General features: G+C 34.0%; 2 protein-coding genes and 1 long non-coding RNA gene across 6 annotated transcripts in view; 1 reads left to right on the forward strand and 2 right to left on the reverse strand.

Moving 5' to 3' along the window:
- LOC127710846 (uncharacterized) overlaps positions 1 to 26,615 on the reverse strand; it is a 116,441-nt gene that overhangs the window by 85,692 nt on the left and 4,134 nt on the right. The window lies entirely within an intron of this gene.
- On the reverse strand, positions 986 to 13,969 carry LOC127710573 (N-acylglucosamine 2-epimerase-like). Of its 4 annotated transcripts, none has more exons than XM_052216533.1 (10): positions 13,714 to 13,969; positions 8,685 to 8,793; positions 7,491 to 7,566; positions 6,663 to 6,738; positions 5,953 to 6,122; positions 5,544 to 5,768; positions 4,846 to 4,927; positions 3,741 to 4,048; positions 3,433 to 3,520; positions 986 to 1,116 (listed from the first exon to the last, which is right to left on the reverse strand). In XM_052216533.1, exons 2-10 carry the CDS (start codon positions 8,783 to 8,785, stop codon positions 1,052 to 1,054), a joined length of 1,191 nt encoding a protein of 396 aa, XP_052072493.1. In that variant the 5' UTR covers positions 8,786 to 8,793; positions 13,714 to 13,969; the 3' UTR covers positions 986 to 1,051. The 4 variants fall into 4 exon arrangements, with proteins under 4 accessions (XP_052072493.1, XP_052072486.1, XP_052072498.1 ...); XM_052216526.1 differs by lacking the exon at positions 13,714 to 13,969 and adding an exon at positions 13,580 to 13,655; XM_052216538.1 differs by lacking the exon at positions 13,714 to 13,969 and adding an exon at positions 13,565 to 13,652.
- On the forward strand, positions 14,367 to 21,698 carry LOC127710331 (uncharacterized). The gene is made up of 4 exons (XM_052216132.1): positions 14,367 to 14,550; positions 17,681 to 17,821; positions 18,842 to 20,651; positions 20,960 to 21,698. The coding sequence occupies exons 1-4, from the start codon at positions 14,464 to 14,466 to the stop codon at positions 21,343 to 21,345; spliced, it is 2,424 nt and encodes an 807-aa protein (XP_052072092.1). The 5' UTR covers positions 14,367 to 14,463; the 3' UTR covers positions 21,346 to 21,698.

The following is a 26,615-nucleotide window of genomic DNA, read 5'->3' on the forward strand; positions in this document are numbered from 1 at the left end:
GCACATATTTATAAAGGAGTTATATTCGGTTGGATATGTAAATTATATGGAATTCCATTGTAGGCGCTCCTACATTTTTTAAATACTTTTGGATATTAAGGGGTTTATCTTACCATTTTTTACAGATGATTTCGATAATTAGTACCGAAAAACTACTTTTACAGTAGTTATGTACATTGGAAATGCAATTTTCTTCATGGAACATTGCATTGTTAAAGCCCTAACACCTAAATTTCTTGTCTGATTTTTATCGAAATCTTTAATAGAAAATTGAAAAAACAAACTTGGTGAATATGTTTTTACTGTTATTAAGAACATATTAAGATGATATGTCAAAAATCGCGAAGTTACTACCGTTGGAAAGTTAAAATATGTGCAGCAGCTGGTTACTTTGGAACACTGTTCTTGTATTGTCATTGTATTATCCTTTTTTTTCGCTCCTTTATCTTTATTTTTTATTTCGTATATGGCAGAGATTACGGTTATATATATAACCACTGGCTCCTAGCGTTCCATCTGAAGGAAAATTAAGTAAAGGACATCAAAAGCTGTGGAACTTGGTCATTGTCGGTTTAGACCAATAGTAAATTTTTGTTTTGTGCTTGTTTTTTATTTGCAGTAGGGAGTATTAACCTTTAATATTCCATTTAAACGCCTTTTTTAATGGCAAAATATATTAGAGGACTTACGTCTAACTGGATCAAATCTGTAAGTGGAAAGTTTAGGTCAGTGGATAATCTGCTTACCCTTCCGGAGCACCTGAGATCACCCCCATTTTTTGGTGGGTTTCCTCTTGCTCAGTCTTTAGATTTCTATGTTGTATTTTGTGTACTATTGTTTGTCTGTCCTTTTCTTTTTTAGCCATGGCGTTGTCAGATTATTTTCTACTTATGAGTTTGAATGTCCCTTTGGTATCTTTCGCCTCTCTTTTATATATATGAACAAAATTGTGTTTTATCTTCAATTGCAATAAATCAGCCATGTTTTATGTGTGTTTGAATTTATTAAATGATGCTAATATGTACAGATGTTTCAAAACTCCCATCATATTTTACTTGGTCATTGCTTCTAACATTTGTTCACACATCATTAGCGCTCTTGGAACATGGAAACAGCCTGTAAAAAATAGGTTAAATGATAAAATATCATTAAAGAATTTTGTGTCAACGTACTGAAGCTGTAAATGACGAAATTTAAATCAAAATAACCAGAATTATAAAAACAAGACAAAAATCGTTGAATGGTATCTTTAAATTTCTAAACAATTGTGCAGAATATAAAGGGAGAAACCACAACTGCTGATGAAGAAGAAAATACGATGATCAAGAGGCAAAATCTGTAAAACCAATACTGGCCTTAGACGGATTTGGCTATTCTTTTAAGGTCCCTCTTGGTTAAATAGCTCCTCATGTACATCCTTAGCTTTCAATTTAAGTTGGATTTTAGCGTTTCTGATGAAAGTAAATCAAGAAAAGTCGTTCCGACGCATTGAATTTGTAATTTGTTATTTTCATTTTCTAGCACTGGGTAAACACCGCAGCTGGTGTTCCAGAGGGTATCACCATCACCAGCTTAGTAGTCACAGTGCTTCGCAACTGAAATGGTTTATAACAAAACTTTTTCTATTCTCCGTTGATAAATTTCGAAATTATTAAGAAATCAAGGTAACAACTCCCTTAGGCATGTTTGGCCATAGGTGGATTTGGCTATTCTGTAAAGGTCTCTTTTAAGTTATGTAGCTCCTCATGTATTCAAGTATATATACATCCTAGGATTTCAATTGTTTGGGGGTTAAGCGTTCTTTGATGAAGGTAAATCCAGGAAAGCGCTTCGAACGTTCCAAATTTATAAAGTGTTAATTTTCATTTTAATTACTATAATAAAATGTAAAGTTCGCAGTGTGAAAATCTTATTTCTCTCTTGATGTTTAGAGCTATTCAAGATTTCTATGTGCATAAAAATTTCTTGTTTATACATCCAGTATTTGAGCACACTTTGACTATTATCAGTGTATGGGAGTCAGGATGTAAGAAAAGAAGAACAAACACATTTTCATTAAAAAACCAGTATGACCTAAAAGGAATAGACACAATCATCAGAGGATAACTTTGTATGAGAGATATTAAACCTCTGTTGAATAACAATTACAGTAGTGATAAAACAGAAATGTAAAGACAATATCTGTGTTTGCCTTAGAAATTACGAAAAATCAGTCTTATCCATTAAAGAAAATAAACAGGAGGCGCATACCTACACGAAAGGTAGTTTGAAGTCAACACAAGAATATTTAAGTTCCATTCCAGGTAAAATATAGGACAATGGTAAAAAAATATCGCTAATATGACAACACTATGTGACAGAAATACAACACAAACACACGCAAGAACACCCATCACAGAGAAACGCACAAACAAATAATATAATAGTCCACACAACATGCAAAGCGCAGAACAACAACGAACATCTTCCATCAACGACAGACACCACAGGATATCACAAACAGTGACGCACTTACGTAACAAACATGCAATCTCGAATTTTATACACAATACCAGTCCAAACAATTGTCATGACAATGATGGTATTGAAAGGCTATTTTATAATTATTTGGACTACAAACGAAAAGACATAACACATTATCCAACCGAAACCATAACAGAAACAGTGACGCTTTTTAAAGTCAACTGTTCACAAATCGAGAAATTTTACAGAGCAGATATTAATATGTAAGTTATTCAACAAACTATTTCTTTACAAGACTTGAGATTGTTGAACACTAAAACAGGGAATCATTTCCAGTTTTCCAAAAAGGTAAATATTTTCTGCTTCACACATGGTGCACGTCTCTCTGCTCTTGTTTGATCGTATTTGGTTCACAGTATGTTTTCAACTGTAGGCAAACTTCTCAACTAATTACGTATTTTTCAAGACATGAGTGTTGATGTTTTTAAAAAATTTACAGAGACGAGTTTATCACAAAAAATATACGTTCTGTGATCACATAAAATAATTAGACCCTTTCTCAATGTTGTTGACTCTATTTTGTAATAAATACACGAATCATTTAAAATTTTACAATTGGTGTCATATTTCAGATGTCCACGACTTGTATTTGCTGAGTTAATTATGTCGAAAATTTCATATATGAGCATGACATTTTAAAGATACGATGTTCTCAACAAGTAAGAAGTACCACATCGAATGAATTGAAAACGTGTCACATGGTATGGCATAACCAGATGAAGATTGATGCAATGTATTAAAACGTTGTGACTTGTAGTTAATGCAGAAAGTCCTACACATGTGTTATGGACAGACGGACGGACAAAGGTAAACCAACATACCCCTCCTTTGGATCGAGGGTATAAATTATTGAAACTGTTTGTCTACTTTTTGCGAACAATTTTAATAGTACAGTGTATTATAATTTACCTTTCCATACACCACCTTTAGATCTTATTTTGACTTTTCCTTCTCTGTCTAAATAACCATACCATTCTCCTTGTTCGTTGTCGACAAACTAAATCAAAAGAGATTTTTATTGAGAAATCTATGAGAAAGTAAGAAATTTCTGCGTATGATTTGTAATTAATTGTGAAACAACGACAAATTCAAATTAAAATTGATTGTTATTGTTAAACTCGTTTATGAAGTAATCGTTATTATACATGCTATATAGTATATTTCCCATTTCAACCAATTTAAAAAAATTTCGTTTGTGTATTGAGTGATATACTTACATGAGAGTAACTATAATCAAATATTTGAGCAAAAATGTCTAAATATTTGACATTTTTAGTATGTTTATATGCCATAAGAAATGAAATCATTGCTTCATTATGTGGCCACCATAACTTCAAATCCCATTCCAACTGTGCCGGTGACCATCCATCGACATCTAGAAAATAATATAGTCCACCATACTGCTTATCCCAGCCATAGTTATAGGGATTGATCATAAAAGTCTGTATTGCTGTCTCTGCTAGTTCTGTTCTTTTCTTTCTAATAGCCAGATCAAGTAAAAACCAGCCAGCTTCAATGGAGTGACCTGAAATATACAAAATGGGTGAATCTGTTAAAAGACTTGCTTACCCTTTTGGAAAGTATTAATCAAACATCATTTAGTCGATTGGTGGATTTTTAGTTGTTGCAAATTGTAGCTATTAAACAATAAGACCAAGGTATGTTAACAGATTCGACCCTAAGATAAATTATGGAAAATCAGGCATTTTACAGAAATTGTAAAAATATGCAAATTATATGCAAATTAGTTGACTCCTAATTGGTACAAACGGAGTCCGATTGAAGTGAATTTAAACGTCTATATGTGAGCAAAACCCATACCATTTAGTCAGCTATAAAAGGCCCCGATATAAAACAATTCAAACGAAAAAACTAACGACCTGATTCATGACAAAACAATGAAAAACAAATATGACAGGCAGCAACCAACGACAACCACTGACTAACAGGCTCCTGACTTGGGGCGGGCACATATAGAATTTTACGGGGTTAAACATGACTGTGAGCGCTGAACCCTCCCCTAACCTGGAACAGTGGTGTAGCAACGCAACACAAGAATAACCTGTAAAAAATCAGTGAGGAATGGCTGGACTAATCAGATCGGCACGATTCTCTCAGCCGGTAACTTATTTACATACCAGGAGTCATAAGTCTGCCACTACTTCCCGTAACTTATTTACCTACCAGGAGTCATAAGTCTGCCACTACTTCCCGTAACCTATTTACATACTAGGAGTCATAAGTCTGCCACTACTTCCCGTAACTTATTTACATACCAGGAGTCATAAGTCTGCCACTACTTCCCGTAACTTATTTACATACCAGGAGTCATAAGTCTGCCACTACTTCCCGTCAGTTCACTGCCGTTCAAACCAACATTCTCCAGTACAGCAGTTCCGTCTCGCTTGAAACATTAAGAAATTTATGTTTTCAGTGGTCACAGTATATAAATTCAAAACATGAATAAAGAAATGAACAACATACAGCCAGCGGAAAAATAAACTGTGGTTGGTATGTTTGTGATATACAAAATGTTTGCGTATATAATTTTCAAAACTGCTATTCTAATCGTTTTTTATATAGGAAAAAGATAAAATTGTATGGAACTCTGTTATTATTGAAACCTGTTTTCATCATTACTATTAACCAGAACACAGTTTTTTTTTACTTGCAATCTATAGCGAACGTTCTTGCGGGGAACGTTTCAAACGTCGAAGAGGTTCGTTTGCAAGGCGATTATTTAGTCACACGTTTTTTACATCTACAAAAGTGACTTAATCTCAAGTCCCTGCATAAAATCTTTTGAATTTAACGTGTTTTAACAAAACCATTTAAATGTTGACCAAAACTATTTCATTCTCTCTGCTAAACAGTTAGATTTGTATTTATATGTAGAATCAAGAAGAATGATTTGTCTTCTATTTCAGAAATCGTTTTGGATTACCTTCTTATTAGATACATGTAATCGCTACCTAACAGCGTTCTGGGTAACCGTCATTTGACCCTTCCTATATACATACCTTGACATGTTTGAACACCTCTGCAACAGCCCAATCTGTTGCTTTACTGTACTTGTTTGAAAGAGAGTTGTCCATGGTTTCTATCTGACTGATTATGCACAGCATCATCATGGGTACAGCAAGAGAACTGTGTGGTGGAGCGCCATCTAGTGATTGTCGTCCTATCTCTGTGTCGTCTTCCATCACCCAATGTACAATTTTGTCCATCATCGTTAAGGCTTCTTTCTATATGGTATGAAAGGGAATACCAAAATAACAATACATGTACTTTTAATGTTAAACTATAGACAGAGAGTAAATAGCTTTTTGTGAATATCTTCAAAATTATGTGTTGGTACATAGTATCTTAAATAGTCATTTAGAACCTGAATCAAGAATAAAATCGGCATAATACCAAACGTTAGTATACCTTATAACTTAGTTTCCCAGAAACTATTCCTAGCTCAGACATGGCCATTAAGTAAAAGCATTCCGAGAATATTGTTCGTTGTATTTTTACAGGTTTCCCTTCTTTAGTCAATGCAAAGTAACATCTATATGTTTCTGGGTTTCTTGCAAACTTCTGTAGAAATTCTGCGCCTTTAAAAGAAAAAAATGTCTAAATCACGGATCAAACTGTAATGAGATAGAAACATAAATTATCTTTCCTTTCTTGGGGAACAGAAATGGACATAAATCTGTTTATTTTGAATGTAGTCTTGTATTTTTATTATCTAGTTACTTATTTAGAAATGCTGAGTCTACTAAATCCAACATTTTGTATTTTAAATCGAAGCTGTGCATTTTCAAAACTTACTACGCACTCCTAAAAAATCTAGTGTGTATTTTTTTCGAATTAGCTGTGAATTAAAAGAAAAAAAATTTTAAGAATGTGCTTTCTCTCTTTTTTGTTGAGATTATATTTTCGTGTCATTTTGATAAACGAGGCTTTTTTATAAATATATTTCTTTGCCTTTCGATGAAAACGGCTTGCCATATATATCAATTACAAATTTCAAAAAACGATTAGCACATAGATGCAAAGAAATTGATATTGTGATTTTATTAAATTTACACTTTGCTTTATTTAACAGTATGACTGACATATTAAAGTATAGTTGTTCTAAAGTGTAAACAAACCTTTTATAGCTGCTTCAAGAATTTCTGGTTTTTGGAATCGTTTCATCTCTTTGTATAATCTGGCATACATCCACACCTAATCAAACGGAACTCAAAAATTGACATGATAAAGGCTTTATTAATAAAATATCGCAGATATTGTGGAAAACATTAAGAAGACAGCGAGGGGGCAACTAGCTTCGTATATGGACTTTGAAGAACAGAAATTCGTCATAGCCAAATAAAATAGAAGATAAGCAATAGTTCACAAATCACTAAGAAGAAAGACAGAGCAGCAAAATACACATCAAACACCGAAGGTTAAGAAATTGTTTAAATTTTACCATCTAGAACCTAAAGTTGAGCAGCGTTCTTGTAAGCAGTAAACCTCTATCTAGGAAATCCTGTACACAAGGTCTGAAACATCGTATAACTAGAGTCTTATAGATATCTACCCTAAATGTAGATGTTGTCTGTGTGTTTATATATTTCATATTAAAATTTTGCATATCCATGCTAATTTTCTCGCTTTCACTATTATTTTAGTTCTTATTTTTAAAGGGAAGGAGTAGAAATAGAGATATTTCCCCTGTAAAAAACAAATTATCAGCATCCTTTATTGAGGGTGCGCATTGAGTTTAAGCACCTTTTATTGTCTATTTATACGTACCTTGAAACATTATTATAAGCAAGTCAATATTCTTGCTTCAAGAAACCGTCTGGCAGTGTGGGCTGTTGCTAATTATTGTAGACCATACGATGGCCGTTAGACGTTGACTTTTTCGTCAATATTTACAGTATCTATAATCGCATTTTATCACAAAAATTGAAAGTTAGGTTAATACCAACCTGTCGTGCTTGGAGCCATACGTGTTTTGTCTCGTCGTATATTTTCCCATCTTTGTCAATACAGTTAAAAAATCCTCTGTTGAAGAAAATACTAGACACAATTCATAGATTATAAAATTGCAATTACAGTTTTTCTTTGGTGCAATTATTTCTTTGCATTTAAATAAAAGTCAAATACTAAAATCTTTCAATTTTTTGTTCGTTTTAGAATTTAAGCAAACTTTGCTTTTGTTGTATTAAAGAACATTACATTAATTTCTGTCCTCCTTCCTCATCCTCCCCAAAGAAACATAACTGTAAATGGACCTTAGAGAGTCTTTTCCCTTTTGAGATTTGTTTTAAAATGACTATAGCTTTCTTCGCCGAATCTAAAATTACCTTCCAAACATTTTAGCTTGTTTAAGAATCGTATTTATATTATAAGACTGGAAAATAACAAGTGCACTTAGTGTACAAGGTTATGCTTTCTCAAATTTCTTATATGACGTCTTAACACACTGAATCCGCTGGAGGTGTTCTGGTTGATTTTTTTTATATTGGAAACATGGTTTATCTATTAGATAACATTGGGAGTTGAACAAGCTTTCAGTATCTACGAGTACTCTTAGATAGTTACTTTTTGCTTTTTGCAATAATGTTGGTTGTTTTTTCTGCTTATAGTACTTATCTGATGGGTCAAGCCCTCCCCAAATGAATTTTTTGCGTTTATTATGTTTTGATGTTACACCACTGTCCCAGGCTATACGAGTGTTGAGCGTTCACGAACACGTTTTCCTTTCACATCCTTTTGTACCTATCCCCAGCCAGGAGCCTGTGACCCAGGGTTACATGTCGATGGTTGATGTCAGTCATAATTGTTTTTCGTTCATTGTTTTATCATAAATCAGGTCGTTGGTTTTCGCTTTTGAACTGCTTAAACTTTCGTCATCCCAGGGCCTTTTAAAGTTTACCTTACAGTTTTAGTTTTGCCCGTTATTGAAGGCCTTGCGGCGATCTATAGTTGTTAACATCCTTATCCTTTGGTGTTTGGTGGATAGTCGTCTCATTGATAATGACATAGGTACTACATCGCCATATTTTTATAACGTGCAAGTTAATTTCAAAAATTCTAAATGCATCGTATGATTTCTGGATATTTATCTAGACTACAATACCATAGTAAAAATCTTTACACATTTATACAAAAAACCTTACCCGTGTACAGTGTCATGTGAATGTTTAACCCAAAAATTCACTGTTCTATCCAAGTCAGATCTCACTTTTTCTAAAAACTCCGATAGTCTCTTTTCTGACATAACTTTTCCTGAAAAAAAATAGTTTAAGGCCTTTAAAAGACCAAACGATCGACGTCATAGTCTTTAAAGTTGAAAAGTGAAATGTTAACATATTTCCATAATTCTATTAAATGTAAAGCTAAAATATTCTATTGAAAACTTTTTCTGTTACCTTTTCTTTCATTCGGAGATAACTTGTTGTTATTCTTATGGCAACTAAGGTTTCAACTCCTCAGGTAAAGATCTTGTACACAGGGTTTTGTTTACTTTTTAAATCTCGTTTAAAGCATTATTTCAGAAAAGCGTTTTATATACAGAATATTGAGTGTTGACTTTAATCAATAAATAAAATTAACACTATAAATAAATCAACAATTTAAAGCAAAAAGAAGGATGTATAAATACTTGAGGCGGTATAGTATCAACAGGGACATTAAAAGAATAGCTTAAAACGTTTAGTATCAACTTTGCTTGAGGGAGTTGAAATCTAAGTTTCTAAATAATTAAGATTTATCAACGGAAAATTAAAAAAATGTTTGTTATAAAATCATGCCAGTAGGCGAACACTGACTATCGAGCAAATGATACCCTCGGGGACTAATAGGCATCCAGCAGTGGTATCGACCTACTGCTAGTCAACAGAAAACGTTGTGATTTCATCAAGAACGTTCATAACAAACAAACAAAAAAAACCCAATTGAAAGCGGACGGTTGTCTCATTGGCAATCGTAACGCGTCTCCTTACGTTTACATTGTCTGTTTGAAGAGAATTAATACCGCTTAAAACATATCTTAGCAATACTTGTATTTCAAGGCAGTATTAAAGTTTTCTTCTGTAGAGGAAACCAGACGACAAAATGACAATATAGTACCTACGTATATACCTATCTTATCCTTCAACCTTCAACTTTATCTTAACCTCTTATCTTATCTTCGTTCGACAACATAGTCATACCAATGTTATTGTAAAAGGGAAAATAATTGTAGGACCAGCTTGGAAAAAGGATACACATTTTGAAATAATCCAAATGATAATCCATTTCATGTAAAAAAAACATTTATGTACAAAATAGATTTTCCTTGCTGATGTTCCTACTTTAATAATTTTACAGTAAACGCTCTGTGTTTTAGTATATTTGAATTACAAACATTACAAACAGACAACAATAATATCTCTAACATATTAGATTTAATTGATCAATGTTATACCCCCATCACACTAGGACCACGATCCCGCTACGACCTCAGAAATTATGAAAAATTTTGGAAGTCGTAGTAAGATCGAGGTGCCAAGGTCTTCATGATCGAAGAGGTCCACGATCAACTTTGAAAATGCTCAAAACATTCGTAGTGCAGTCGTGGCCAAAACTAGTCGTGGTAGAAATGTATGAAGTTCGTCGTAAGTACGTAGTAAGATCGGGATGGGCGTAAAAGCATCGCATTGAATACGTGGTGCAATCGAGAAGCTAATGAAAAAGATTTTGCTGCGACTATTCCGATTTCACCACGTCTTTATTACGCTTCCACTACGATATTGATACGATTATACTACGACGAGGAAGACAATAGTTCGCTGTCCTTAGTACGACCTTACTACGATACTACTACGTCCTAGCCACGATAATTGCACGACATCATTCTGTTGATACCTCTACTTTTAGCACCACGACCTGTTTTTTGTTTTGTTTTTGATATCTTTTACGGCATTTTTACTCATGGAAACTGGTGTGGACAAATGCAATGGGAAAGTAAAGTTGTGTATAGGGACGAAGAGCGCAGTGACAACGTAGTGGAGTCGTGGTTCGATCGTAGTAGACTCGTATTGAGATCGTAATGCGATCGGGAAGGTCTTGGTAGAAGCGTACAGAGATCGTGTTATGTATAGGGACGAAAAGCGCAGTGACAACGTAGTGGAGTTGTGGTTCGATCGTAGTAGACTCGTATTGAGGTCGTAATGCGATCGGGAAGCTCTTGGTAGAAGCGTACAGAGATCGTGTAAGTCGTGGTAAAGTCTTATTGGACATTGCAATTATTTAAGAGCTAGTAACTAGAACGTGTAACTATCGTAGCGGAATCGTAGCAGGATCTTATCAGGATCATAGCAAGGTCGTTGTATGAACTTGAAAACTATGAAATATTGAACATTCAATCCGACCATACCACGATCTCACTGCGATCTTTTTTTTTATAGATCGTAGTGGGATCTTCATGGTCTTGTTCTAGTGTGACGGGGGCTTAAGTAAAATATGTCAAATTGTTCAAATGAAATACTGTAACTTGCATTACTTCCACACAAACCCCAAAATAAGTTTAATGTGAACATTTCCCTTTTGTAATTAGAAATATCACGTTTTGTGTCTTTTACATTATGCTGCCAGCAGACGCAGTATCTTCATTCACATTTCATCTTGGTTTTCCTTAAACAACATTTTAGAAAATATTCACTTACATTATTCATATTTTAAACTACGTGCAACGTGGGTGGCTGTGTGAATGGTGTCAGCAATTGGAAATATCCTGTTTTAACTTTTAAGTTATCAAAATCGGTCTGCAGCCAGTAAATTGTGTCGATATGGTCCTCGTCAATCAGTCAATATCATCTGACTTTGACCTCATAAATTTTAAAGGAGTCCGGTTAAGTTTTTTAGGTAATGCCTGTTTGTCAGTAACTTTGCATGAAAGGTTTACAATATTTAATTGGTAGATTCGTAGTTAGGAGAATACTCAAGACTATATGTTCGTCCGACATATGGCCTTTACCTCATTTCTTGCCCTGGTTATGTAAATATTTTAGGATAAGTCTGTTTCTTTGTACAAATCATGTAAAATACGGCACACGGATTCGATCAAATTTTCAATATGGTGAATAAGATCTTTAAACAAGAGTGCACACGCTGAAATGTCTCGCCTGCTTTACTTATCTTTATTAAATTTCATACCATGCATCGAATATATTGAACATTAAACAATGAACAATAAAAATAAGGTCAAGGTCAGATGAACCCTGCCAGACAACATGAACACCAATCAATCATTCAACACACCAAATATGGTTGACCTATTGCTTATAGTATCTGATACATATAATAGACCAAACCATAAACACTTAACATTGACCAATGAACCATGAAAATGAGGTCAAGTTCAGATGAAGCCTGTCAGATGGACATGTAAGCGTTACAATCATTCCATACACCAAATATAGTTTACATAATGCTTAAAGTATATGAGATATTGACAACAAAAACTTAACCTTGCTCACTGATCCATGAAATGAGATCGAGGTCAGGTGAACTCTGTCTGACAGACATGTAGACCATATACCAAATACAGTTATCCTATTACTCATAATAAGTGAGTATTTCACATGACAAAAAAAACTCTTAAGTGTTTTCCAAGCAGTCGCTGAACCATGAAAATGAGGTCAAGGACAATGGACATATGACAGACAGAAACTTTGTAACATAAGACATCTGCATACAAGGTATGAATCATCCAGGTCTTCTACCTCCAGAAATATAAAACTTTATACAAATAGTTTACGCCGTCGCCGGATTGTTATTCCCTATCTCGCATTCTGCAACTTTGGTCGCACGTGAGACAAAAACCACACTTCCTTGGTGTAAATCAAAGTATGAACGTGACTGACCGATCTGTACTCGTTATTTCCTTCAATTGGATAGATGCAATAATTAGTCATTAAAATTTGAATTATGAATACATGTTTAACCTTTCAAATGCCCTTAAGGTTAAAGCTAAATCATTAGAACTGATGACCGAAAGCCTTAATAAAATATCATTGGCCCATAACAGGCGATTAAGATCTTGACTAGTCCGGGATTGTTCCGCCATATAACGACCGTCTTAAGACTTCATATGGCCGTTGAAATCCCAAAAAGGTCGTTGGACGTCAGAGTAATCTTGGACTAGAGACTGACGTGTTGTATACTGAGACACTGGTCTATTGTTTGCGCTCTATCGTGTTTTCTTCTTGTTTGACTTTCTGTCTCATTAACGTACACCCCACGCCTCCCTTAATTCAAATCCAATCTATTAATCAAATATTGAAATCCTATCTGCAGATATATTGTATGTTTGATTTGTTTTGACATAATGTAGTTAATATAAAAATAAGAAGATGTGGTATGATTGTCAATGAGACAACTCTCTACAAGAGACCAAATGACACAGAAATTAACAACTATAGGTCACCGTACGGCCTTCAACAATGAGCAAAGCCCATAAAAGCTATAAAAGGCCCCGAAATGACAAATGTAAACCAATTCAAACATAGAAAACTAACGGCCTGATTTATGTACAAAATAATGAACGAAAAACAAATATGATATACAACTTTTTTACAACAAACGGCAACCACTGAATTACAGGCTCCTGACTTGGGACAGGCACATACAGAATGTGTCGGGGTTAAACATGTTAGCGGGCGCCCAACCCTCCCCCTTACCTGGGACAGTGGTGTAACAGTACAACATATATGAACAAACTATTAAAATAAGCTGAAAAGGGCTTAACTCATCAGATAGATATAAAGCAAAAAAACAAGTAACAAAACACAGAGTGGACGTGACAGGGTACTTAATATACATCCCCACAACTAAAAGACACTAAGAACAGATCTGAAAGTACTCGCACTTACTGACAGCTAGTTCACAGCTTACGACTTGTTTTATTTTATCTTATTTCCTGACATAGTTGTAATAGCACTATTAGCAGGATAAAGGTAAAATAACAAAGCGGAACATTCGTGTAGTCAGTATTGGCATTTAAATAGAAGTTCACCTTGCTTAATATTACCATCAAATAATCATATGGGATTTCTGTGTGCACTTAGCAAAAGTTGGAAATAACATAAACACTACGATTATCGTTCTTGTGTTTATTGATTAATCAGAACCCGTTTCATAAATATATTTTTTCTTTACAATCACCTGACTTTAGCTCCAGCAGACGAAACGCGCATATTGCCCCAGGTATCTATGACGTACGATGGCCGAAGTAAGCCGACAAAAATACTATTTAAACTTTGTATAGTACTGTACAGAAAGTTTGTACATAGTACTTTCTTGTTGTTTTACTTCCTGGTTAAAAGATAGTACTCTGTACAGAAAGTTGGTACATAGTACTATCTTGTTGTGATACTTCCGGATTAAAAGATAGTACTCTACAGAAAGTTGGTACATAGTATTATCTTGTTGTTTTACTTCCTGGTTAGAAGATAGTACTCTGTACAGAAAGTTTGTACATGGTACTATCTTGTGTTTTACTTCCGGGTAAAAAGATAGTACTCTGTACAGACGAGTTTATTTGTAAACTACACTTTCAACTATTATGTCATAATGTAAAAAATAAGTTTATTTTTAGATCGAAAAATTTAATAAGACTAATTTTAACCAAAGGGCTCTATATGGGAAAAATATAAAAAAGAAAAAGAAAATAGTCTTACAAAGAGAAAGCAGTATATTTTCCTCACAATTATTTGCGTTTAAAACTAAACGAGCAGGTCAGAAAAAATAAAATAAAAATCTTAAACATCGTATATAAGTCATAGTATTAGTATTTACCGACAGATCCCTACTCCGGTTACTATCTCTGGAAATTTTCACTTGTCCATAATTGATTACAAGAATCAGTCTACAGTTTGTGCTTTTACTATAAAGGAAGGATTTTTTTTAGTGACAATGGCACTGGGTATCAAAGAAGAACATCAATTCGGATTTTACAACAATCTTAGACTGAGAATATTTCAAGTTCATGATGGGAACCAGGTAAACGAAGTGTTTCTTTTTAGCTCACCGTTCCGAAGGAACGGTGAGCTTTTGCCATCACTTGGCGTCCGTCGTCGTCTGTCGTCGTCCGTCGTCGTCTGTCGTCGTCCGTCGTCGTCCGTCTGGTGTAAACTATTTCAATCATCTTCTCCTCTGAAACTACTGAACCAATTCCAACCAAACTTAAGCTGAATGATGCTTAGGGTATCTAGAATAAAGATATACTGTTTCGTCAAATAACATGGCCGCCATGGCTAAAAATAGAACATAGGGGTAAAATGCAGTTTTTGGCTTATATCTCAAAAACCAAAGTATTTAGAGCAAATCTGACATGGGGTTAAAGTGTTCTTTAGGTGAAGTTCTATCAGCCCTGAAATTTTCAGTTGAATCTGATAACCCATTGTTGGGTTGCTGTCACTAAATTGGTAATTTTAAGGAAATTTTGCAGTTTTTTGATATTATCTAGAATATTATTAATGATAAAGATAAACTGTGTACAGCAAAAATGTTCAGCAAGGTAAGATCTACAAAAAAGTTCATATGTCAAAATTGTCAATTGACATCTTAAGGAGTTATTGCCCTTTAAGGACAATTTTACACAATTTGTTTATCATGTTTTCTAACTTTAAAAAATGTTCTTCTCTGAAACTACTGAACCAATTCCAACCAAACTTAAGGAATGATTCTAAGGGTATCTAGAATAAATTTGTGTTTTATTTTCTGTTTCGTAAAAAAACATGGCCGCCATGGCTAAAAATAGAACGTAGGGGTAAAATGCAATTTTTGGCTTATAGCTCAAAAACCAAAGCATTTAGAGCATTTAGAGCTAATCTGATGAGAGGTAAAAATGTTTATTGGGCCAAGCTCTGTCAGCCCTGAAATTTTCAGATGAATCTAACAACCCATTGTTGGATTGCTGCCACTTAATTGGTAATTCTAAGGAAATTTTGCAGATTTTGGTTATTATCTTGAATATTATTAATGATAAAGATAAACTGTAAACAGCAAAAATGTTCAGCAAAGTAAGATCTACAAATAAGTTCGTATGACCAAAATTGTCAATTGTCCCCTTAAGGAGTTATTGCCCTTTAAAATCAATTTTTCACAATTTGTTCATTTAGTTTGCTTACTTTAAAAAATCTTCTCTTTTGAAACTGCTGAATCAATTTCAGCCAAACTTGGGCTGAATGAGTTTTAGAGTATCTTGTATAAATTTTGTATTTTATTTTCTTGTACGTCAAGAAACATAGCCACTATGGCTAAAATGAAACATAGGGGTAAAATGCATTTCTTTGATTTTGAAGAAAATATGACAGATACAAAGAACATTTCAATGAAAGTTTTAAGCCATTCATGAATATATATATTGAAAAGCAAAAATAATCATTGATGAAAGATTTAAGCAAAAAATTACAGGTGAGCGATTCAGGCTTTTGAGAGCCTCTTGTTATCATATAGTATGAAAAAATAGTTTATTGTCTCGAATGCGACGAAAGTCGCAGAATGCGAATCATAGGATTAAAATCCAGCGGCGGCGGCGACGGCGACGGCGTAAACTATTTGTTTAAAGCTTTATATTTCAAAAGGTAGAAGACCTGGATGCTTCATACCTTTTATGCAGATGCCTTAAATTACAAAGTTTTCGTCTGACCTATGTTCATTGTCCTTGACCTCATTTTCATGGTTTAGCAACTGCCTGAAAAAAAAACTCTTTTTTTGTAATGTGAATTACTCACTTATCATAAGTAATATGATAAATACATTTTGTATGTGGGTTCCTTGCAAAGTCTACATATCCGTCAGATTGAATTTACCTGATCTCGACCTCATTTCATGGATCAGTGATCAAGGTTAAGTTTACGTGGTTAAGTCCAAATCTCAGATACTATAAGCAACAGGTTAAGTATATTTGGTGTACGGATTAATTGTAACGTGTACGTGTCTGACTAGCAGGTTTCATCTGACCGTGACCTCATTTTCGTAGTCCACTGGTCAATGTTAATTTTTTTCTGATTTGGTAAATTTTTTAGATACTATAAGCAATAGGTAAACACTATTTGGTGTGTGGAATGATTACAACGTGTGTATGTCCGTCTGGCAAGATTCATCTGCCCTTGACCTTATCTTTATGATTCATTGGTCAATGTTAAGTTTTCCTGGTTATGTCTGATTATCAAATACTGTTAGCAATAGGCCAACTATATTTGGTGTTTTGAATGATTGCATGGTGGACATATTTTCTGGCATGGTTCATCTGACCTTGATCTTATTTTCAATGTTCATTTGTCAATTTTCATTTTTGTAATTAGGTCTGTTTCTTGGATATCATTAGCAATAGGGTAACTATATTTGGTTTATGGTATGATTGTAAGGTGTACATGTCTGTCTGGCAGGGTTCATCTGACCTTGACCTCATTTACAATGGTCATTCATAATGTTAATTTTATATGAAATTCACTGATAGTAAAACTTTCACATTACACACTTTCAAAATAAATTCAATCATGATAAGTAAAGCAGGCGAAACATTTCAGCGTGTGATCTCTTGTTTTGAAAGCCGGAGAAAAATTGAAAGTCAAAATAACAGAAACAAAATACTTGCATGTCGTTGGTGTAGTGATTTTTCTTTTCTTTCATTTAATGTTGTTCTTATATTCCCTAGAGTTCCAATCAAGTCTTGATTTTTCTTTGTATTTTGCAAGCCTTAGTGTTGATATAAATAAAATATTTAAATAGTCTTTTGTTTTCAAATGCCTATCACATATTTTGAGATTAAATTTCTGTAAAATGCAAAATACAGTTTAAACTGAAAGAATCTCAAATCTACAGAAACTACGCACAAGCTTTATTGTATACATTACTTTTTTTACAACAATGAGATTCATTTTGAGATGATTGTTGCTGAAATCAAAATTGCCAATATAATCCATATATTCCAGTGTATCTATGATAAAAATCTGAATTCCACAGCCATCATTTGTTTTAGAATAACAAAACAATTAAACATGCAAAACGCCGAAAATCGAATTTCCACCAGAAAAACTTTATATGAGATTTTTTTTAAAATAAAAAAGAATAATGTTTTTTTTTTAAATCAGATTTTAAAAACAATTTATTTTTTAACTTATAGTTAAGATACCTGGAAGGAGAACAGAACGTGGAACTGAAGTGTTGCCATCCGTGCATTGAACCAGTTATTAACAATTTTCAAGCTGTTTTGATGTTCCAGAATCCTGAACAGAAAACGACAGCAATTGAAAAACTTGAAAAGGTATATCATCCATATGAGCGGTATCCCCCTGAAACTTTTACACATGGAAAACAGTATAAACGTCGTAAATTATTCTAATGTTTTATTTTGAAAAAAATCTTATTGTTTTACGGTGAATAATTTGTATTATTAGAACATTGCATTACACCGTATGCTCTTTGCGTATCAATTTGAAGAAGAGTTGACACATATAAGTATTTGAGGTAAAGGGCTACAAAAAATCTAAAGACTGAGCAACATGAACCATATTCCATAACGATCAACCGACTCGTGATGGCGTCCGTAACACTTTCGAAGGGATGGCGTCCGTAAAACTTTCGAAGGGATGGCGTCAGTAACTTTGGAACCCTTGGTTCAGTAACTTCCTTGTTAGCATCAGCCCTCTTTTTTCTCGACCGACCCTCATTGTCAATTTCTAGCTGAAATTGAAGATATGAGGCAGACTTTAACTTTAACTGTATCTGTGGTATCCTTTATTTCAAGTCTGAAAGAATAGGCGTGTTCAACAAAGTCACCACACATTGTATTATTTAGTGAGATGACATGTGAAAATAAGATGTGGTATGACTGCAAATGAGACAGCTCTCCACTAGAGACCAATTGAGAGATGACATGTTCACAAAGTACAATAGTTCTATATACCCATATTATTGACTTAACAATAGTAGTAACTGAGAAACTTGCTTATAAAGTAAACTTAAACGTTGACCTATAAAAAATTAAAACAACACGTTATAAATTTCATGCTTCCTCGTGAGAATATCTCTTGAAATTTTCACTTGGCAAGAATCGATAACAAAATTAATAGAAAAAACAAAGGATATGGGGTATCCATCCATGACACAAAAGTCTGGAATTCGTGCATGTACTATTGAAGGCAGGAAATTAAATGCAATGAAAGCACTGAACAACTGTTTTGTGTTGAAGTCTACGTAGATTATTGATACCCATATGCACGATTAGTTTTAAGTAGGTATTTCTCATTCAAACGTGAAATAACTTATTGTGTGCTTATTTTAGGTTCGTGATGACTACAGCAAAAATTTAAATATCCAAGCAAATCTTGCAGAAATGTATAGACAGACGAAACAGACAAAAAGAGAAGAGGATTGCAAGAAAAACATAGAACGAATTCTCCATTCCCCCGATCGAGACATCGAAAAAGCCAGAAGTTTGGCAGAACAAGGATACATTTTGATGATAGACTTACATTCAGAGACGACCGATAGTCCTGAGAAAAAGATCTTGGACTTCAAGGATCAAGTAAAAGAAATGTTGGAGTCCTCAAGAGGTCGTATTCAAGACGCAGGATGTAGGAGTATTCTAAAAGACGTAACGACAATTCAGAAAAAGCTGCTGGGTTTGCATACAAACTGCCACAAAGAAACGACCCAAGAGAGGAAACGGGCAGTTCAAAAATTAGCAGAAGCCATTCGAATTTTTGAAAACATCAAACAAAACGACAACACAATATCGACGGAAGTTAATGTTTGGAAGCATTATCTTGGTAAAGCATATCACAGATTGAGTGGTGGAAGTGATGAAATATTATCAGGACTAGATAAAAAGATATACATTAAGAAAGCAGTTGATTCTTTTGAACAGGTAGTCGTTCATTTCCAATCCACGGTTACCAATGACAAAGAGCCAATAATTCTTGCAAGAACGTATGCTTATATCGCCTGTATTTACATTCAGAAAAAACACAGAATAAAATCAGATGAACATTTAGGAAAACTGAAAGTAAAAGACATTATTGCATTACAAGAGCCGATGCGAATAGCAGCCCTTGCAGATCAAATCTGCATTAAACATCCCGATCGAGTTACTTTCAACAGACTTGGTATGTTGCAAGCATGGGAAAAAGAATGGCCGAAAGCGGAAGAGTATTACAACAAATCTATAGTTGTGTGCAGTGACTACAACTGGTTTGCCTACTCCTTACTTTGCCAGCTTTATTTAGATAAACATGTTGACCGCTTTAAGGTTGACAAACAAGAGTCTAGAAATTCAGCAGAATTAAAAAAAGCCAAAGAATATGGAAATAAAAGTCTCGACAAGAGAAAAACCAGCATCACACTATGCAGACTGGCTAAAGTTTGCAAATACATGGGAGAATGGAATGAGGCAATCAGATATCTTCATACTGCTCTCTGTAGCCACGAGTGTGACAAGCATCATGAATTATATGCAATCTTGGCATACTGCTTGTACCAAACTAGAAATTTTGAGGGTGCAGTTCATGTAATGAAAATAGCCATCACTATAGAGCCTAAAAATCAAAAAGATCCATTGAATTTTAGACAATTTCTGGAATATTTATTGGAAGAGTTTAGAGTTAACTTCAAAAAGTCAAAGGGACAGATTTGGCAAAGAAAAAAGAAAGATTTAGAAGAGATATGCTGTGTTCTTGAAGAAGCATACAGAAAGCATAAGCAGAGGATCAAGTACCAGTGGATAAATGTGATTAATAACTACCCACACGAGACTGTCGAGGTTATAGACACATTGATTAAACAGACATCAAGTGAAAGAAGAGACACTTTGATTAAAATGGGATTGAAAGCTTTAAAGCACCACAAAGGAGAACATGTCAAGGAACGTGCAAGGAGACTGGAAGAGAAAAGAATGACCAATCATACCCCTCAAGATACAGAAGTTTCAATAGACCATACCTCCAGACAAATATCCGGAAATTTTACAACAACTGATGAAGAGTATCTTTTCGACTATTATGTTCTTTTTGGTCCATCAGAAAGATCATGGGTAGAAAATATTTTCCTGGATGTAATTGGAAAAGATTTCCACATGACAGAATCAATTTTAGAAGGTATAAAATTATTATTAAACAAACACTTTTATTCAACGATTTAAGCTTTTTTTTAAAATCATTTTCATTTCAAATATCAGTTGAGAATGTGTTAACAACTGGTTAACAATTATACAATTAACCTGGGACCTTATAATATATAATTAAGTCCCAGAATTATATGCAATTTCTATTCAGTTCTCCGAACATAAATTAACCACAGGTTTCTTAAACTTAAATTGTAACATGAGATAACAATAAACAATTTTACTGCACCAGATGCGCATTTCGACAATTAATGTAACATATATATTTCATTCTGTTTCCAGGTCTAGCTTACAAATCTGGACACACTACTGAAGATATCTTCAAAAAATGCAGAATGTTTGTATTTGTCATTTCTGAGGATTTCAAAACAACACCAAGAATTACTGATCTTGCTCAAAAACTCAAAACCCTGTGCATCGATAACAAGGAAAAAAGAATTATTCCTGTAACAAGAGATACAACAATGCCCGACTTTTTGAATACTTTAGAACCCGGTCATGCAGATGATATATTTACAATCAGAAGTGCCATACTTTTAGGATTGAATGAAAGACAAGACTTGAATGATGACGATGGTGATGCTGATGAAGAGGACAACACCAGTGATGAGGAGAAAATGGAACAAACAGATGAAACTTCAACAAACCAAAGAACAGAGAGTGAATAATGCATTCAGGTTTCAAGTGACCGTAATATATGCAATTGCATTTGTAAATCATTTTTAGTTTTTACTTGAAGCTGTAGCACTAGTTGTATGATAAAAACAAGAAACGTTTTTTGGACAAATAAGATCCTATACCTGATGGTGTTACACAGTAATGATAGAAAATTCCAAAATAAGATTTTTGAACAGTATCTTACAACCAATACAAGTAACCAAATTGTATGTTCTTGGAGTTTTTTGCAAATAGAAAAACAATTTCTTTTCATCAAATTAGAAAACGAAAGTGAACAATTCAAATGTGACTCCTTTTTTTACTGTTGATTTTTGTTGTAATCGTTATTAGTTTCTAAGCTAGATTTTGTATCATAGTTCTGAGATAGTAAACGTGTTAAGAAATCATTAAGAAAGTAAAGTTCCAACTCCCTCAGGCAAAGCAGAACTTGGATGAATTTTGGCTATCCTCTTTAGTATAAAAATAAAGATTGCCAATGAGAGACTGAAGGTGCCGTATCGCCAGCTGATGGTGCAAAATCAGCAGGTGCCGTATCAGCAGGTGAGTGATTTAGACCTTACTGGATAAATGTACAATTACAATGTTTGCCTTGTTCTTGAATCAGTGAACACTTAGCTGAATGATTAAGTTATTGTGGTTTATCCATCCTAGAAGGTTAATAGTGCATCAGAGCACTGAGCCTGAAATGTAAAACTTTGTGAATAACAATAGTTCAGGTTGTTATACCCTTCTTTGAAGGTTGATTAGAGTATATTAGTACTCAGTTTCTGTATATTCCTTCTTCGAACAAATGAGGGTGATAATCTGGCACTCTTGTGAGACTGAAAGAGTGTCCGAGAATTCACTTTCGGTTTGTCTGTCCTTGCAAATATGGAATTCTGTATTGTAAAATATTGCGGTTTCCCTCTAATTTATATTCCTTAGGAGACCGATAAATATTAGATCATTAAATACTTATCACTTTGGGTAGAGTTCAATGCTATGTTTATTCTCTATAAAGGGTTACTGTAAACCAACTAATATTTGCGAGTTTTGCGAGTAGAAAAATAACGCGAATATGTAAAACTTGGATCTTTCCTTATTTAACTGCATCAAGTAAATTAGAAAATAGCGAAATTAAATCGCCTCAAAGTGGACTAGAAACGGCTAAATGTGAAATAAAGTTTCCACAAAAATTAGTTGGTTTACAGTATATTGAGGTCATAAATTGTGTATTGAGTTGTGTAATAAAGTGTCTGTTTAATTATGAAAGACTAAAGTTAGGTAATTTGGTTCATTTGATTGGCATTTAAGATTTTACCTAATAAAAATGACAAAAATAGCCAGCAAACTGATATAAACATATACTTGAATGAACTGTTTTAAAGATATTATAACCCAAATTTGTGTCTATGTATACGGCATGAGAATTATTGGGAACTATATTTCAGTGTGTATAGATTTAGTACCTCACCTGTCTATTTTCTGTTTGGTGAGGTGCCTTTGAGAAAAACTTGGAACAATATATCTAATATTTCAACAACAAAAAAGGCAAAAGATCCCAAGGGAGCAACCAGAAACCACACGTCTAAGAAAATAGCAAACACCATGGCAAAAGAAAAACAAGTCCATCAATCACTACACATAGAAAAGTATAAATTGAGTGATCAAAACCCTACCAAAACATGGGGTGAAATGGGATCATCTGTGACACATCTTTTTCATAATGGTCAATCAAATCATGAAGATATGACTTTAACTTTACCGGTAGGAACCCTTTGTGATAATCAGGAACTTTCCATCAAGACGAACATGGTAGGAAATGCAAGCTCTAGGATATTGTATGAACTGAGAGATATAAAGTTGTCCTTAGTGTACTTGTTATATTTAAAATTTTGTAGTTCTGTTTTGGGTGTATATATTGGGTTTTTTTGCCATTATACTTTGAATTTTCTGATTTTCTAATGTTTTCATTTTCCAGTCATTTTCTTGGTTAAACAGTCAACATTAGTGTATGTTAGTATCATAATGTACTACCAGTATTTTCAAGTATACTCCAGATGAAAGTTCACAATTTGTATTCAAATTTTGTTCAAATACAAATTTCATTTTTTTATTTTATTTGTTTTCCTTGTTTTATTTTAATCCAAATGTTATGAATACAATCATAATATATAGTAAAAGTTCAAATAAACTATATGTAATTGAAAAGAAATGATAAGGTGTATTAATTTCTGAAACAACTCACTACTTCCACATGACAACCAAGGGCAAATACAATTGGCCTTTTTCATATATATATAAAAATAAGAAGATATGGGATGATTGCCAATGAGACAACTCTCCACAAGAGACCAAATGACACAGAAATTAACAACTATAGATCACCGTACAGCCTTCAACAATGAGCAAAGTCCACACCGCATGGTCCGCTATAAATTGCCCCGAAAAGACAAATGTAAAACAGTTCAAACGAGAAAACTAACAGCCTAATTTATGTACAAAATAACGAATGAAAAACAAATATGTTACACAGCAACAAACAACAACCACTGAATTACAGGCCGCTGACTTGGGATAGGCACATACAGAATGCGCCAATCCTCCTGCAAACCTGGGACAGTGGTGTAACAGAACAACATAAGAACAAACTATAATAAACTGCTTCGCCGAGCACAGCTGGATACGACCGCAGAGGTCCAACCCTGAACAGTTGGGGCAAAAATGGACACAATATTCAAGCTTGATACAGGTCTAAATTTCGATTGTAATTAAATATTTGACACATTATAGGTTTCTGACACAGAATAAATGTAGTCGAAGAACTTGAAATTGGTTGTATGATTTGAATTTATACTCAATTTAAGATTTCTTGCTGTTGTACAATACACTGTGCTGTTGCACCATACTTAGTAAATCTGTTTTCAGACTATATACAAACGAATAAGCAAAATAAATTGTGACCCCCAATTTTTTTCTTTGGAAAATTGACAATTTCTTAAATCTTGAGGGAAAAAAATAATATTTTTAAGAGAATTTTCTATTGAGGAAAAAAAATTTCCCCCACCCCCATAAATAATTTTACCTTCCCCCCCCCCCTTCCAAAAAAAATAAATTTGAAGACATTTTCTTTTTGTAAAATGTGGTACAAATTAAGAGACATCCATACACTTTAACACAAGTTATTGTCTGAAAACTAGAAAAATGCTTGTTTTAGACCCTTTTTGGCCCCTAATTCCTGAACGGTTTGGGCAATTACCCCCAAAATGAATCCCAACCTTCTACTTGTGGTATTGATCCTTGTGGTACAATTTCAGAGCAATCAAAATACTTATACACAAGTTATTGTCCTGAAACTAGAAAAATGCTCGTTTTGGCCCCTAATTCCTAAAGGGTTGGGACCATCACCCCCAGAAACAATCCCAACATTCCTTTTGTGGTATTGAACCTTTTGGTTAAATTTCATAGAGATCCATACACTTAAACACAAGTTATTGTCCGGAAGCCAAATGTCTTCGGAAGACAACGTGATACCAATATAAAAATCATAAAAAATCATAAACAAGAGGCTCTCAAGAGCCTGAATCGCTCATCTGTAATTTTTTGCTTAAATCTTTCATCAATGATTGATTTTGCTTTTCAATATATATTAATGAGTGGCTTAAAAATTCCATCTAAATGTTCTTTGTATCTGTCATATTTTCTTCAAAAGCAAAATAAAATGCTTCGCTGAGAGCAGCCTGATACGACCGCAGTGGTCCAACCCTGAACAGTTGGGGCAAATTTGGATACAATATTCAAGATTGATACTGTCTGATATTTGATTGTGATCAAATTTTTGACATAATAAAGGTTTCTGACACAAAATAAATGTGGTCAAAGATCTTACAAATGTATTGCCCAATACTGCACAATTGAAGATTTCTTCTTTAAACTTTTCAAAAATTTGAAATTTGAAAATTTGTGAAAAAAAATATGAATTCCTTAAAAAAATTGGAAAAAAAAATCCCCCCCCACCAAAAAAAACCACTTTTGGAACCCCCCCCTTGGAGCAATTACCCCAAGACTCAATCCCATCCTTCCCTTTGTAGTATGGAACCTTGTAGTACAATTTCAGAGAGATCCATACACTTAAACACAACTTATTGTCTGGAAACTAGAAAAATGCTTGTTTTTTGCCCTTTTTTGGCCCCTAATTCCTACAAGTTTGGGGCAATTATCCCCAAACTCAATCCCAGCCTTCCCTTTATGATATGGAACCTTGTGGTACAATGTCAGGGAGATCCATACACTTACACACAAGTTATTTGTCCGGAAACTACAAAAATTGTTGTTTTTGGCCCTCAATTCCTTAACTGTTGGCCCCATAACCCCTTAAATGAATCCCAACCTTCTACTTGTGGTATTAAACATTGTGGTACAATTTAGAGCAAACAAAATTCTTATACACAAGTTAATATCCTGAAACTAGAAAAATGCTTGTTTTTGGCCCCTTTTGGGCCCCTAATTCCTAAATGGTTGGGACCATCATCCCCAAAATCAATCCCAACCTTCCTTTTGTGGTATTGAACCTTCTTAAAAAATTTCATAGAGATCCATTCACTCTAACTAATGATATTGTCCGGAAACCAATTTGTCTTAGGATGACGACACAGACGACGCAGACGATGTAGACGACGCAGACGACATCATACCATTATACGATCCCAAAAAATTGTTTGCGGTCGTATAAAAATGCATTTTACCCCTATGTTCCATTTTAGCCATAGTGGCTATGTTTCTTGACATACAAGGACATAAAATACAAAATTTATACTAGATACTCTGAAACCCATTCAGCCCAAGGTTAGCTGAAATTGATTCAGCAGTTTCAAAGGAGAAGATTTTCTAAAGTAATAGCAAACTAGATGAACAAATTGTGAAATTTTTTTTAAAGGGCAATAACTCCTTAAAGGGTCAATTGACAATTTTTATCATTAAACTTATTTGTAGATCTTACTTTGCTAAACATTTTTGCTGTTTACAGTTTATGTTTATCATTAATCATATTCAAGATAATAACTAATAAATTGCTTCGCCGAGTGCAGCTGGATACGACCGCAGAAGTCCAACCCTGAACAGTTATGGCAAAAATGGACACAATATTCGTGCTTGATACAGGTCTGAATTTGGATTGAAATTAAATGTTTGACACATAATAGGTTTCTGACACAGAATAACTGTAGTCAAAAAACATAGAATTGGTTATATGATTTGACTTTATATTCAATTTTTTGCTTTT

The sequence above is a fragment of the Mytilus californianus genome, unplaced genomic scaffold (genome assembly GCF_021869535.1).
Source record: "Mytilus californianus isolate M0D057914Y unplaced genomic scaffold, xbMytCali1.0.p SCAF_1, whole genome shotgun sequence".
In the NCBI taxonomy this organism is placed as follows: Eukaryota; Metazoa; Mollusca; class Bivalvia; order Mytilida; family Mytilidae; genus Mytilus; species Mytilus californianus.